Genomic DNA, 16,420 nt, shown 5'->3' with positions numbered 1-16,420 from the left:
CGAGGAAAGAAAAGACGGAAGAAAGAAGGAATGGGGAACAGAATAGAATAGAGTAAGAAACCCAAAGTGGTAAGAGGTTGGTGTCCAGGTCTGCGAGAGAGGGGTCCAGGTGACTTCAGAATGCCGTCCGCTCTCAGGATAGGGAGGGAATACCCCCCTATTTACGGGGATTCATGTTCCTTTTTAAATGCCTAAAGGTTTACCACTGACCAGTGCGGGGTGTACCAAGATGGCCTCCGCCACCTTCCTACTGCTGGCATCCAGCTTCTTGAAAATTTACCATTCAAAACAACATCACGGATGTCAATCTACTATATTTATTTATATCTGCTCAGTTTATCGGTAAAATGACTGTGACTCAAGACGTAGCTAGGTGTAGTATCCTGTCCGCTACTGCCTTCTTAATGCAGGTGTGCCGTCAAATTAGCAAACCTGCGTTTTGTCACGTTTTTTGGGCTTGTGTTCGATGTGTAAAGAGAGATCACACAAGTAAAGTATAACATTTATTAAAAGTAACGACAGATCCAGATAATAGAAAATAGAGCAAGAATACTTAACTAAAGATGCCGTTTCCACAGAGATCCCCTTTAAGGCGTGGACTGGTAATCAAACCAGAGGCTTGCATGTTACATGATGCTGCTCTGGAGACAGAACAAACCCTACAAGTGTTAGCAAGGGTATATAGGTCTTGTATGTAAGGAAAAGAGAACCCCCAAGCCAACTCCCTTTGCAATATGACCCCTCAAGGACTTGACCAGTTAACAATACCATTCCTTTGGTATATTGTAAAGCTATGCTTATGTCTTTATATGGCTTGTTTACCAGGATTTGGAGGCCTAGAATTCATTAGTGAGCCACAATATGAACCAACAATAATAATGAAATATAAAATATACAGTCTCCCCATCAGCATGTGCAGTAAGTGTTCAGGTGACAGAACGTCACTTCCGTTACCTAATCTGACGGGTCGCCGATTTTAGAAGGAACACCCCCGTAGTTAATTAGTAACAGACTCTGCTCTGTTTTCTCAGTTTAGAAGAGTGGGGCAGGCTTCATGTGTGTACTGCTCTTTACTGATATCCCCCAATGGGTCCAGGTGATTGACGCTGGTACACAAAATGATGGAAAACAAAAATTGAACATTAGGGAAAACTTTCAAAAGCAGGTCTGTTCTGAATGTGGTCCATTGTCCTTTTTGGAGAATAATGCTTTCATTTATAGGCGATGCTTTTCAATGCATGTCCGTACACATGCATTGTGAAAAGTATTGTTTTCTGTTAGAACAAATCCTGGAATTTTTAGTGGCATTCAGTCTTATATAGTGTTAATGGTTTTTCTCTTTGGAATAATAATCTAAGCTGTGTCCATGATGTACTCCTATATTATTGACTTGATTGATGCTACATGCTTAATATCATTTGACATAAATCTAAATGATGCAGCTTATATTATTCTTTGTACACTGAAGAAATGAGTAGTAGGACTGCTTATTCTACTATTGTGCTGCTTCAGATGAATTCCTCTAGAACAGTGCAGATGCAGATTGCAGTGACAGGGATGTTTCTATCTACGCTCAGCTGTCACATTCTCATGTTAATTGCATTCTCTTCTGTGTGCTGGTTACATAACTGACCCAATTCCTATAAACTTCAGATATTCAGGTATTTTAGCCAAGGAGCGTACTGTCATTCGAATCCATAATTCAGAGTACAAATCCTGATCTTAATATAGTATTGTGCAAGGTGGATTTGGTTTAAATCACTCGATTCAAATCATAATTTTAACCACTTGCCGACTGCCGACAGTAATCCTACTGCGGCAGTGCACTCCCCTGGATCCAGCGGCATAGATCTACGTCGCTGGACTCCTACTGGTTTTGGGGGCGCACACAGCGGGAGTTGGCCCGGAGGAGGAGAGGCGGCGATCGCCCTTCCCCGATCGTCGGGGAAAGTGTGAGAAGACCCGCCTGCTGATGTAAACAAAGCAGGCGGATCTTCTCAGTGACAGGGAGAGATCACAGGATTCAGCATAGCTGAACCTGCGATTTCTGTCTCTGTCACAGAACCCCCCCCCCCACGTCTAAGCATGAAGCATACATTTAACCCTTTGATAACCCATAGGGTTAACCCCTTCCCTGCCAGTGTCATTATTACAGTAACAGTGCATATTTGTAGCACTGATTACTGTAGTAATGTCACTGGTCCCCCAAAAGTGTAGAAAATGTCAGGGGTCCGATCTGTCCGCCGCAATGTCGCAGTCCCGCAAAAAATCGCACATCGCCGCCCTTGCTAGTAAAAAAAAATAAAAAAAATAAAAATGACATAAATCTTTCCCCTTGAAGACGTGATATCTTCTACGCAAAGCAATCAAAATACGCTTATTGCGATTTTCACCAAAAATATGTAGCAGAAAACAAATTGGCCTGAAATGTTAAAAATTTTGATTTTTTTTATTTGTGGAATGTTATAAAGCAGAATGTGAAAAATATAATTTTTATTTTTTTTTTTTCAAAATTGTCGCTTATTTTTTTTTTGTTTATAGCGCAAAAACTAAAAATCGCACAGATGATCAAATGCCACCAAAAGAAAGCTCTATTTGTGGGGAAAAAAGGTTGTCAACTCTATTTGGGTACAGCGTCGCACGACCGTGCAATTGGCAGTTAAAATAACGCAGTGCCGAATTGCAAAATGGGGCCTGGTCAGGAAAGGGGTCAAATCTTCAGGTCTTAAAGTGGTAAAAGCGCAACTGTCATCTGTGTCCTGCAGCGGCTTCTCCTCTGACCCGCTGTTGACTCATCAACAATCCCATTCACTTTAATGGGATGGCCGGTGATGCGGCAGTGACACAACAGGGTGAGAGACATGGCGGCAGCAGATGAGTGGATGCCCGCTAGCGGGCGCTGCCATGATGGATCTGAAATGACAGGTGCTCTTTAAATAGGATACATTCTTGCCAGTAGTTAGTGTGAAATTGTGTGAATGCATCAATGCAGTGCATGTTATCTCCGCTTTTAGAGCTTGGATTAATTAAATGAGTTTACCAAAAATGTATATATAGCAGAATATACAGCCTCATGCTACAGAACAAAGCTCAATTTCATGCAGAATAAACTGAATTATTAAAGTATCTTATATCGCTAGATTTTTACGCCAAAAGCATTTTATTAAAACAAAATTTGATAAATTCTAAATTTTTTTTTTTTTTTTTTTAATCTATTTTTATCCGCCCTGGTATTGTGATATGTTCTTCATAGTAGTAATTTCTTTGACATACTGTATGTATTATATAGGTTATCTCCGCTCTTCCTGGTACCCTGGTATTTGGATTTCAATGCTGCCTTTTGCTAGCTGTACACAGACACATTGTGTATTCTATGTATCAAAGATGTCATTGTTACTGGTGATCATCAGGCAGAGGAAGAATGAAGAATGGGCATACAAAGAGTTTCACAGGACTGAATATGGATCGTATTAGTCATGGAAAATTTTATCTTGTCAAAGTCTAAAATTGATTTCAAAAGTGGCATTTACTTGAGACTGACCATGGCCACCATCTTATGCTCCCTAGCAATAATTTGCGTATATATATATATATATATATATATATATATATATATATAAATCTCTTTTATCTCGTAATAAGCTACCTGTTTATATATAACCAGATTTATTAAGAAGCCATTATTATTGCTGCCTCTAAATGACTGTCTTGACGACTTTTCTTCTTTAGCTTAAGGGCTCTTTCACACTGTTTTTATATCCCTTTAAATCCCTTTTAATTTCTATGGGATTTTTCACATAACTGTGCTGTGGGTGCGGTGCGTTTTTGAAAAGTCCTGCATGCTGCAAAATGCAGATTCCCATTGAAATGAATAGAATCGCGATAAAAAAACACACCAGTGATTTCGCGTTTTTGAGTCACAGGTCCATTTTTAACAGGTGTAGGCGGGCAAAAATCGCACCAGAAACACGTCGGAAACGGCAAAATTGCAATAAAAATGAATATGCGTTCTTACCGCAATTTTGCTACAAAGTAGTGTGAAAGGGGCCTAATAGCTTGCCATCTGCCCACAGTAGTTGTACTGCGAGCGGACGGCAGCTCCAGGCCAGGGGACGTACCTGTACGTTGCAGCCTTTCTTCCGGGTTCGCCCCCTGCTGGCCTGTGCTGTGATTGGACACAGCACGAGTTTGGCAGCTTATTTCAGCCAATGATTTTGGCTGAAGTCTGATTGGCTGTGGCCAATCACACACCAAGTTCTGTATTTACAAGAACAGCAATCTTGCTGTTGCAGGGAGAAAAAACACAGTAAAAGCAGCACACGTTATACATTGTTAGGCAAACTATTAACCCTTTGCCCCCAAAGGTTAACCCCTTCCCAGCCAGTGTCAATAGTGCAGTGTCAGTGTACAGTATTTGGACTTTTCACTGTATTAGTGTTAGGGATGCCCTGATCCGACTTTTTTGGACCCGATACTGATATCCGGTGTTGTGAAATCGCAGATACCGGAACCGATCCGGAGCTACACACAAAGCAAGCGGCTGCAGTACAGAGCAATGCCGCTGCTTCATGTGTACGGCTCCTCCATTCACAGGCGGAGTGCATCTGATATCACTCTGCCTGTGAGCCGGGACTATGGAGGAAGTAGCGGCTCCCATCCCATACTACTACTGCACCAAGTAAGGGATGGCTGAGCCGTTACTAAGCAAAAACCGGATCGGCCAGTAGATCGGTCAATGTTACCAATTTCCCCCCCGATCCATCTATAATGGCCATATCGGCGCCGATATCCGATCCGAATATCAGATCGGTGCATCCCTAATTAGTGTCACTGGTGATGTCAGTGTACTGTCATAGCTGTGTAAATTCCAGTATATATCCCATAGTTTGTAGACGCTATGACGTTCGCACAAACCAATTAATATACACTTTTTTATAGGAATTCTTCTTCTTTTTTTTTTTTTTTTTTTTTTTACCAAAGACCTCTAGCAGAATACATTTTGGCCTAAATTTATTTAGAAATTAGATTTTTAAATTTGATGTTTTATAACAGAAAGTAGAAAATATTTTTGGTTTTGTTTTTCCTCTAAAATTTTCATCTTTTTTTTGTTTATGGCTGGGTTCACCCTTATGCGATGTGGGAACCACAGCGATTCCTGTGTAGGTTCCCGCATCGCATCTGACTCGAAGGCAGTTCACACTGAAGTCTCTGCGAACTGCTGCCGGTGTCAAAGTATTGCAGTGCTGAAAAGCAAAAATGCTCTGGTCATGAAAGGGGTAAAACCTTCTGAAGTTCGAGTGGTTAACCTAATTTTTATTTAGTAAGTCTGTGCGTGCAGCAATATGTTATGTATCCACATCTAATATGAATTCCAAACTTCTATTTTAGATTATATAAGGTTGCAGAAGAAGATGAAAGGGATGAAGAATGTTTATCATCAAACCAGTACCCAAAAGAGACAGTCCGGAAACGCCAAAACTCAACCCGCAGTTCTAGAAGCAGCGAGTCTTCACGGTCTTCCAGAAAAAGCTTCAGGCTTGATTTGAGATTAGAAGAGGATGTGACCAAGTCTGTGAAGGGCAAGAATGGGAGATTTGTCAATCCTTGGCCTACCTGGAGGACTCCTGCCCTTCACAGTGCTCTGAAATGGGCTATAACTGAGAAAGATAATAGCAATGTCCCCCATTCAAAAGAGGTATGTGTGTTACAAGTTTGTCCCCTTTTTTAACATTTTATTTATAGAAAATAAACATAATCCGATGAAGTGCAATAAAACATCAGTCAATATTTTAGTATGGAAAGATAATTAATATCATTCAGAATTTATATAGCGCCAACAGTTTGCCCAGCACTTTACAATATAAAGGGAAACAATACAGCAATAATGCAATTCAATAAAAGAGCGTTAGTATGGTCTTTCTCCTGGGAGCTTACAATCTAATAGGGAGGGGCTGGTGGAACAAAAGGTAATAGCTGTTAGGGATGAACTGATGGGAGAAATACAATTTGGGTATTAGCTGAATGCAGGATAGGCTTCCCTTAAGAGATCAGTTTTCAGGGATCGCCTAAAAGTAGACATAGTAGGAGATAACCAGACAGATTGGGATAGGGAGTTCCAAAGGATGGGAGAGGCTCGCGAGAAGTCCTGGAGACAAGCATGGGAAGAGGAGACAAGGGAACCTAGAGAGCCGGAGATTTTGGGAGGAGCGGAGAGAAGGATTTGGGTGATATTTGGAGACACAATTGGCAACGGGGAAAATACCGCACCACACACGCCTGCTTTGTCTGAATCCAGGAGAGATGTTGCTGTGGTACTCCAGCTGCTGATGCCCAGTCTCTGAATGTCTCGGATTTAAACGCCAGACATGCGCTGTGCAGCATCTACCCCAGTACCATTATGCTGAGCTCATTACCATGGCAACAGGGAGGAAAGTGCATGAGCAGTGTTTGAATCTGGGGAAGTAGGATTTGTGTGATAGCAGAGGTGAGCAACAATGGCTAGTGCTTCATAGCAATGTCTTAGCAACAGGGAAGGCCGGGGAACTCCGCTATAGAGGGGTACGTTATTTAATAATAATCACTGAAGCTTAGTTTGTTTTTTATCTACAGGGCAGATTTTTGCTAAACTTCAATCTATTGAATAGCGCCTCTGTATGCTCTTCTGGTTGCCCATGTAGAAAATCCGGCAAATGGCATATTTTACAGAGGGGTGCTATAGAATTATGACCCCCTACATATACCACCCCCCCCCCCATTCTGTATAGACGTATGACCCTCTATATATCCCAGCCCCCCTCCCCCCCCGTCCTGTATAGACACATTCTATCCCCCACCACTTACCACAGCCCCCCTTCCTGCACAGGCTTATGACCCCCTCCTAACAGAATGGGGGAGATGTGTTAAAGAGGGGGTCAAAAAATATCTTGTATAGAAGGATGACTCCCTACATACCACAGCCCCCACCTGATGCAATCTGGGGGTGGTCTGTATTTTCAATGGCTGGCAAAGTTTCCTGCCTGAGGAATGAAGGCTTTGATTGGACACAGAGGATGGCTGGGTCTTCTTTGTGCTCACCAGCAGTCAGAGCGGTGCAGGTGTGACAACCCAGCCGGAGGTAAACCAGGGGGGGTTGCTCACCTGAGAGATCTGACCTGGATCTCTGTATTGTTCACGGCGGGCACACAGCTGTTCAGCTCCTTCCAGTTGGCGTGCAGCCTGCAGCTCCAGCCGGAGGAGAACCTCGAGAAGAGCCAGGTCTGCTTTTTATTGCCAGGGCGGTGACAGGTGCACTTCTTCTGGCCAGCCTTGCATCCATACCAGTACGGGTGCCCAGGCACACGCACTGCTGGATGATTGCCGCAAACAGGAACATGATCACCAGGGCCAGCAGCAGCTTGTCATCAATGCCAGGCTGCCGGCAGACAGCACAGATGTGAACAGCCCAGTGTAAGCTGCTCGGTGTTGATATGCTCGGACATGCGCCCCCCCCCCCCCCCCTTCCACCGGTCCGGGCCTACGATGCAGGATTTTGGATTGCTAATGGAAAATGCTTTCACATCTCTAGGTGCGGTCTTGGTGGGCTGTAGATTATCCCCTTTAAGGGATGCAGGAGGGAAAGTTCATAACTGTATTGAATGCCAATGGACCTACTCCAGAAGCCCTGGTTTTGTATGAAGAGTTTGGATATTGTAATAAGAACGAATTGGTAACACCCATGTTTAAGGTGATTAAAGCTGTATTAGTGCCCACACAACAAAACAATTGAGCATGATCTTTGTGATCATTTTTTTTTTTTTTTTTTATTTGCACTTGAACAGTTAAGTGGAACTAAAAGGTACGTCATAGTTGCCTTTCCACCAACGGTCCCTTCCCTCGCTGGCATCTTCTCCTATGTGCCAGTTTTTGGCAATCTTCATTGGGTGGTAAGGGATGACATCACACATGCGCAGGAGGCGGTCGTTCTGGCACACTGGGAGAAGGCCGGCATGTGCAGCTTTAAATTTTCAGGACAAGATTTCAGGGTTATTCCCTTCTGCAAGGTCCAACTGTACTGCTTGGACTGAGCAGAAGGGAGCACCCTGAAAACTTGTCCTGAAAATGTAAACTGTTAGTGCAAAAAAAAAAGTATCAGAGATTGTACTCAATTGTTTTTCCACATTTATGTGGAATGTAGATTAGAAGAATCTAGTTCAATTGTCCATTCCAATATTATTTTAGGTGTGGCCTTGGTGTCCTAAATTACAAGTCTCTGTTTAATTTGCCTGAAAGAAAAAGGCATTTACATGGAATCACTCTTATGTCCGCACTTTGCATTATTTGGGCTGTCACTCAATGAATAGGTCTTAATTATATTTATAAGGGTTTAGCACACAGAGCTCATGTTCAGGATTGCACAGAGTGCAGGGTTCAGGAGTTTGTGTTGCACAGGGTGCAGAGCTGAAGAGTGCATGTTGCACAAAGGGCAAGGTACAGGAGTGTGTAATGCAAAGGATTCAGGGCTCAGAAGGGAGTGTCGTGAAGGGCCCAGGGGTGCGTAATGCACAAGGTGCTGGGCTCAGTGTCACACAGGGTGCAGGGCTCAGGAATTCATAATGTACAAGGTACTGGGCTCAAGAGTGAGAATTGCTCAGGCCAGTGTACAACAAAATATGACCAAATATGTCCCCCCTTCCCAAATCCACCTCTAGTTCAGAGCTTTTTCTTCACCTATTCAACACCCCCCCCCTTCCCCTTTCCCTGAGTACAGAGGGGAGCCCACTGAACAAAGGATGTAGGTAGGAAAGGGTACAAGAAGTTGTGTGTGTGTGTGTGTGTGGATGATGGAGCAGCATGCAGGGTACAAACAGGAGGGCTTTGCTTTCTGGTCTACAATGAAGCGGGCCATCGCTTGCCTGCAAGCCCCGCTCCACCAACTTCAGCCAGCAGCACACCTCCATGTCATGATGATTGGGATAAGCAAGGAGAGTTTGTGGCTTGTAGGGCTGGGTGGGTGGATAACGGGTTTTGGGGGCGATGGAGTTGCGATTCGATCAATAGGATGCTTAGTAGCTATGCATACAGAACCAGCGCTGGCTGGAAGGACCGGCTCATTCCAGCTGCAAAAAAAACCCCTGCTTCGATGTATAAAGCAGGAAAAAATAAAAGGAGGTAGTCGTAAAGCATACTCCACATGAAGCTTTCCATAGTTTGCTAACTCAGTTGTAGATTGATTTTTGTTTGATTCATCGCAGATGCAATTGTCCCATCTTCCTTTTTAAGTCCTATTCATTTTTTAACGTGTATGTAAACTCTATTGTTGAACTTCTGTTATTTTGCTAATTTCTGGTCGGGTAAATACACCCTTAAAAGAATTTTGTAATCATTTTTAAGTGGAAAAAAAAAACTGTTTATCTGGTCAGAAATTCCAAGCTGTCCGGTCCTCTCTGCTTGTGTTATCTCAAAGAGACTATTTAGCCCTTGTTCTGCCGAAAACTCTAACTTGCCGAGATCTCCAATGAAGTTATTTCCGGTAAGTGTACACCAGGAATAATTGAAGATTTCGAGCACTTGGTGTTTTCACACAACACCGGCAGCCTTTACACTCCAGTAGATGCTATAATTAGTGTAGGTTGTTAGTCCGCTTGTTAGATGTCACCACCTTGGAGGCGGCCATGTTTTTGGTTACTAGCGGGCGGACTAACCAGTTGCACTAAATATAGCATCTACCGGCGTGTAAAGGCTGCCGGTGTTGTGTGAAAACACCAGTGCTCGAAATTCTCCAATTATTCCTGGTGTACACTCACTGGAAATAACGTCGTTGGAGATCTCGGCTAGATGGAGTTTTAGGCAGAACACCCTCCTTGTTCTTGTCTTGGACTACAAGTCCATTATTGCCAACGCTATGGATAAGAAGATGGTGGATGTGGTTAAGTAGTTTTCCAAAAGAGATAATGAGCAGGATTGACACTTCTCAGTCCACAAAAACGCTTTGTGTTGTCAGCTCCACAGAATGAAATGGGAGCTCAGTGGGGTTTCTGTCAAATCCAACAGGTATTTTCTGTGCTTGTAGTATCTTTAACCACTTAAGCCCCGGAGGATTTGGCTGCTAAAAGACCAGGGGGTATTTTGCGATTCGGCACTGCGTGACTTTAACGGACAATTGCGCAGTCGTGCGATGCTGTACCTAAACGAATTTGACGTCCTTTTTTTCCCACAAACAGAGCTTTCTTTTGGTGGTATTTGATCACCTGTGTGCGATTTTTTTTTTTTTTTTTTTTTTTTTTTTGATCATGCGCTATAAACAAAAAAGAGCGTCAATTTTGCAGAAATAACAATATTTTTTACATTTTTTTATATGAAATTCCCCCCCAAAAAAAAGTAAAAATCTAAATTTTTTTTAACATTTTCGGCCAATTTGTTTTATGCTACATGTTTGGTAAAAAAAATCGCAAAAAGCGTATTTTGATTGGTTTGTGCAAAAGTTATTGCGTTTATTAACAAAGGGAAAGATTTTTGTAATTTTTGTTGTTGTTTTTTTTAAACGCGTAATGGCGGCGATCTGCGATTTTTTTTTTTTTTTTTTTTTTTTTTTTTTTTTTTTTTTTTTTTGAGGTACTGCGACATTGGGGCGGACAGATCGGACCCTTGACTGACATTTTTGACATTTTTGGGGTTACCAGTGACATTACTACAGTAATCAGTGCTATATATATGCACTGTTACTGTAAAATTACACTGGCAGTGAAGGGGTTAACTTTATTTGAGAGGGAGGGGCTGTGTGTGTCCCTAGGGGCGTGATTCTAACTGTGATTGGCTGTGGCTTGAGCTGTAGGAGCACTGATCAACAGTCCTACATAGTAGAACCGTAGAACCGTATGATCAGTGTTTCTACACAGGGGAGAATGACAGGCGGTTTGTTTACACAAGCTGCCTGCCTTTCTCCCTCTCCCCCGACGATCGCAGAGTGAGCGGCGGACATCGGGTCCGCCGGTCACACGCGCGGGGGGGTCCGTGACCGTGCGGGAGGCGCCGGCGGCGGCGCGCGCTCGCTGCCCAGAGCCTCACAGGCTAGTGACGTATATATACACGTCACTTTGCCTGTGAGGGGCTGACCGCCGCAGTATATCTACTTGCGGCGGTCGGCAAGCGGTTAATAGAATAAGACCTGGGAAAAAGGAAATGTATAGTAAAGATGTACTAAATATGAGGGTTTTTTTTTTCTTATTTTGCCTTGATATATGCATTAAGTCATATTTCATTTAAAATATGTTTATCCCGTTAATCTTGTTTTTTCTCTAGGAACTTGATAAGGAACTTCCAGTCATTGAGCCATATTTTGTTCAACATCCAGAGTCTGCAGGCAAGTTGGAGAACGGGATACGGATCACCTGGTTGGGACACGCATCAGTCATGGTGGAAATGGATGACTTGACATTTCTTACAGATCCTGTCTTCAGTCAGAGAGCCTCTCCAATAAGTATTGCAGGTCCAAAGCGGTTTAGAGGACCACCATGTACTATAGAGCAGCTTCCAAAAATCGATGCTGTTGTGATAAGTCACAACCATTATGATCACCTGGATTACAACACTGTACTGGGGCTGAATCAGCGGTTTGGTACTGAACTGAGGTGGTTTGTTCCATTGGGGCTCCTAAACTGGATGCAAAGCTGTGGCTGTGAAAATGTTATTGAATTAGACTGGTGGGAGCAAAATTGTGTTCCTGGACATGATGAAGTGACCTTTGTTTTTACGCCCTGTCAGCACTGGTGCAAAAGGACACCATTTGATGATAACAAAGTATTGTGGGGTAGCTGGTCTGTTCTTGGACCCTCAAATCGGTTCTTTTTTGCTGGCGATACTGGTTATTGTGCTGCTTTTGAACAGATTGGGAAAAGATTTGGACCCTTTGATGTTGCAGCTATTCCCATTGGAGCCTATGAGCCAAGGTATGAAGTGCTTTGTTATGCAACTGAAAAACATCAATAGTTTGTAAATGAAAAGAGCATAAAAAATATAAATGGCAAGCAGATACAACCCCAGTTTCAAAAAAGTTTAAGACACTGTGTAAAATGTACTTAAAAACAGAATGCAATGATTTGCAAATCTCCTAAACCCATATTTTTTTCACAATAGAAAACGTATCAAATGTTTAAACTGAGAAAATGTACCATTTTTAAGGGGGGGGCGGGGGGGAAGGTGATTTATTGTAATTGAAGGCAGTAACATGTCTCCAAAAAGTTGGGACAGGGCCATGTTTACGGTGGTATAGCATGCCCTCTTCTTTTAACACTCTTTAAACATTTGGGAACTGAGGAGACTAGTTGGGAGAGGAATGTTGTCCCATTCTTGCATGATACAGGATTCTAATTTCTTAACAGTCCTGGGTTGTCCTTGTTGTATTTTTTTGTTTCAAGAGGCACCATATATTTTCAATTGGTGAAAGGTCTGGCGGGCAGGCAGGTCAGTTAAACACTGTAAAAACACACAAAGAAAGGGCGCACCAGCCTAGCGCATTATGCTCAGCGGGCTTTTTAATAATAGAAGTTAAAATCAACTACTCAAACATGCGTGGTAAAACAGCATATCAAATGGAGAAGTCCAATGTCTCATGTAGACGGGCTGACGCGTTTCGAGGCGTGCCTCTTCCTCAGAGCCTCAACCCTTAGGATGCCAAGTGTGGGTTCCAAGATTGAAACAGCCTGAGGACCTGGTTCTGAGCGCAGGAGCAGGGTGCTCAGCTTCACTCTTTTTGTTTCTGGAGGTCAGTTAAACACCTGGACTCTTCTCTACTATAAAGCCATGCTGCTGTCATAGATGTGTCCCAACTTTTTTTGGAATTGGGGTTGTACATCTTAAGTATTGCACTGTAGTAGAACAGGAGTACAATCTGAAATAATTGAATTAGTGATTTCACATATCACAGATTTAGTCATGCAATTCTCTATTCTAGCATTAACCAGCCATGCTTTATTGGTCAATATGTTGAAGGATTGTATGTACTTTCCCATGGCTTTGTGTTAAACTTACTGCCTAAGAGAACATTAGCTCATTCATGGTTTCAGCTCTCAATTGGATATTAATACTACAAAGACGAGTTATGCACATTTTAAAGTGGTCCCAATCACAGCTGACATTTATCCCCGGCATTGAAGGAACTGAAGACTCATACAAATGACCTTTAGTTCCATACCTACCAGACCTAATGCCAAGTAGAGAAAAATTGTGCCTAGCATAGTGGGTGAAATACTAACTTGCTAACAGCTGGTAGATGTTTCATCCTCTACTACCTTGTCCAAAATAGAGAGATGACTCAACTTCCATCCAAAGCTTAATATTTTAGATTTGCTGGCTGTTGGAGGTTTTATTGGCCATTGCACGGTTAATGAAATTTTGCAGCTCTAGTGGAAGATCTTTTGACCGGAGTTCCATTCCAATAAAAAAGAACTAATCTGTTAAAATCTATATTTGTTTGAAAGTCCAGTCTCACTGAAGTCTGTGGGGCCAAAAAACACATTCTGGTGCACCAAAAGAAGCACCTGGACCACCTTACTTTGATGTGAACGAGCACCGTAGAGAAAAATGTGATTTCCATCCATACTGTGCATTGCAGCATGATGACAGACAGGAGAAATCACATTAGGGTGAGCCGGGCCTTATTGTTTGGTTCTATTTAAAACAAAATTAGATTTTTGTACTCACCGTAAAATCTTTACACCTCCAGATCAGCAGATGGTGTATTAACTCAATGGTCTATTGATCTGTGTCTTTCAATGAACAAGAGAACATAGTATTTTTGTAAAATCTTTTTCTCTGGGTTAATTGAAGGACTGATCCGGCTGTATCCTTTAATGAACGTATTGTCTTCTGAACATGTACAAGAAATGTAAAGTGTAACTAGGCTCAAACAAAAAAACCCGATATATTCGATGGGGAGTACCGTTGCCAAATGTTACCAATTAAAATTAATTGGACTGTGCGGCAATTGCATACAGTGCACCTGGTTGTGGTGTGAACTGTCACCTTTTTAGGGTTGAAACAGGCAGTGATAACACAAGATATCATATCCTAGTTGCCTAACGGCCCATTGAAGAGTGATTCACCACATATCGCTTTTCTAAGGGGTGGCAAGGGCTATCTCACATGAGAACAAGCCCTTACTCGTGCCAAAACAAAAAACCTGCACAAGTCAATTTTTAAAAGCAAAAAATGTTTGGTTTCCACATCACTAGTATTTGGGTTTACATATACCTAACTTTGTGGCATAATTTTCCTTCTAAAAATCAATCCTACTGACTTTCCTAACTTGCGTCTTGAAAAAGATAATATATATTTACTTGGAATGAATAAAATGTAAAGTCAAGAAATCTGCAGATAGATAAAATGTGCATGAAATATAATATGTAATGCATTCTAAGTATCATGATAAATGAAACATACAGTATGTAATTTTTCTTCATCTGTGCAATTTTTAAATCTTGTATTCTTCCGGTCCATAGATGGTTCATGAAGTGTCAACATGTGGATCCAGAAGAAGCAGTCAGAATTCATGCTGATGTCCGTGCCAAGAAGTCCGTTGGGGTTCACTGGGGAACATTTGCGCTAGCTAATGAGGTACCATAATTTTCCAAGAGAATGGATATAATCCCGTGCAAAGTGTATGCGTTAATTGGTATTTAAAAATGGTGCTGCTGCCCACCCAAATACTTAGCCTAAAGGGAAGTATGGAAATGTAAAAATAATTAATGGGTATGGTGCTGCTGAATACCGTATGCAGGAAAAAAATACACACACACACACACACACACACACACACGTGGCTGTAGAAACAGTGCATTATTAAAGTAAACAGTAGTGCTAAAAAACTTGTGCCAATATACAATCTTAATTCATAACAAATGTCCTGTTTATAAAGTGACCATGTGCTCAATAGTGCTTCAAATTATCTGTGCCAGTGGCACTACTCCACAAAGTGCTACATAAAATTCTGAAGGTAATGTATAAACAACTACAGTCCATATAGAAAACTTCAACTCATAAAGTGACAGGTGCTCTTCGAAGTGATCCGTAATATTAATAGTTTCCACAAGTTGTGCTCCCCCGATGGTCCCACAATCACCAGAGCTCAGTCCCCTCAAGGGGGTGCCAGGCCTGTCAGGAAGGTTGCTCCAACCGGATCAGCCGACTCAGGATCCACAATCGTATAACACCGCTAGTTCCCCCTCTGTATGCTCTTTATTATGCAACGATAAAATAGCAACAGCCCATAGTGTACCAGTTTAAAAATGCTTTATTAGGTACAAAGAAAACACACTTACTCCGATTTACAGTCAGTACAGCGTTGGTAATAAAAAGCAGGAAGTCTGGGTCTCATGCGTTCCACGGCCCGTAACTGTGTTATGATTGTGGACCCGGAGTCTGCTGATCCGGTTGGCGCCACCTTCCTGACAGGCCTGGCACCCCCTTGAGGGGAATGAGCTCTGGTGAGTGTGGGACCATTGGGGGAGCATGACTTTTGGAAACTATTAATATCACGGATCACTTTGGAGCACTTCGAAGAGCACCTGTCACTTTATGAGTTGAAGTTTTCTATATGGACTGGAGTTGTTTTCACTTTATAAACAGGATATTTGTTATAAATTAATATTGTAAATTGGCACAAGTTTTTTAGCACTACTGTTTACTTTATTAATGCACTATTTATACAGCCACCTTTCTATTACTGTTTGTGTGTATGTATGTATGAATGTGTGTGTGTGTATATGTATATATATATATATATATATATATATATATATATATAATGTGTGTGTGTGTATATGTATGTGTGTGTATGTGTATATGTATATATATATATATATATATATATATATATATATATATATATATATATATATATATATATATATATATATATAATGTGTGTGTGTGTGTATATATAATATTATATATGTCAGGTCCATAAATATTGGGACATCAACACATATCTAATCTTTTTGGCTCTATACACCACCACATTGGATTTGAAATAAAACAAACAAGATGTGCTTTAACTGCAGACTTTCAGCTTTAATTTGAGGGTATTTACATCCAAATCAGGTGAATGGTGTAGGAATTACAACAGTTTGTATATGTGCCTCCCACTTTTTAAGGGACCAAAAGTAATGGGACACTTTTTAATACTTGGTTGCAAATCCTTTGCATTCAATTACAGCCTGAAGTCTGGAATGCATTGACATCACCAGACGCTGGGTTTCATCCCTGGTGATGCTCTGCCAGGCCTATACTGCAACTGTCTTCAGTTCCTTCTTGTTCTTGGGGCATTTTGTCTTCAGCAAGTGAAATGCATGCTCAATCGGATTCAGGTCTGGTGATTGACTTGGCCATTGAATAACATTCCACTTCTTTCCCTTAAACTCTTTGGTTTCTTTCGCAGTATGCTTCG

The 16,420-nt window shown here is 41.7% G+C and overlaps 1 protein-coding gene across 1 annotated transcript in view; it reads left to right on the top strand.

Annotated features, from left to right (window-relative positions):
- Positions 1–16,420, top strand: part of NAPEPLD (N-acyl phosphatidylethanolamine phospholipase D) — a 50,279-nt gene that overhangs the window by 24,887 nt on the left and 8,972 nt on the right. The window contains exons 2-4 of the mRNA XM_082257139.1: positions 5,389–5,695; positions 11,278–11,924; positions 14,475–14,589. Of these exons, the coding sequence (XP_082113265.1) occupies positions 5,389–5,695; positions 11,278–11,924; positions 14,475–14,589 (1,069 nt within the window). The remainder of the gene's footprint in view (positions 1–5,388; positions 5,696–11,277; positions 11,925–14,474; positions 14,590–16,420) is intronic.

The sequence above is a fragment of the Pelophylax lessonae genome (genome assembly GCF_965119305.1).
Source record: "Pelophylax lessonae genome assembly, chromosome: 4".
Taxonomy (NCBI): Eukaryota; Metazoa; Chordata; class Amphibia; order Anura; family Ranidae; genus Pelophylax; species Pelophylax lessonae.
The sequence above is the reverse complement of the archived record's forward strand: the minus strand, read 5'-3'. Positions and strand labels throughout refer to the sequence as shown.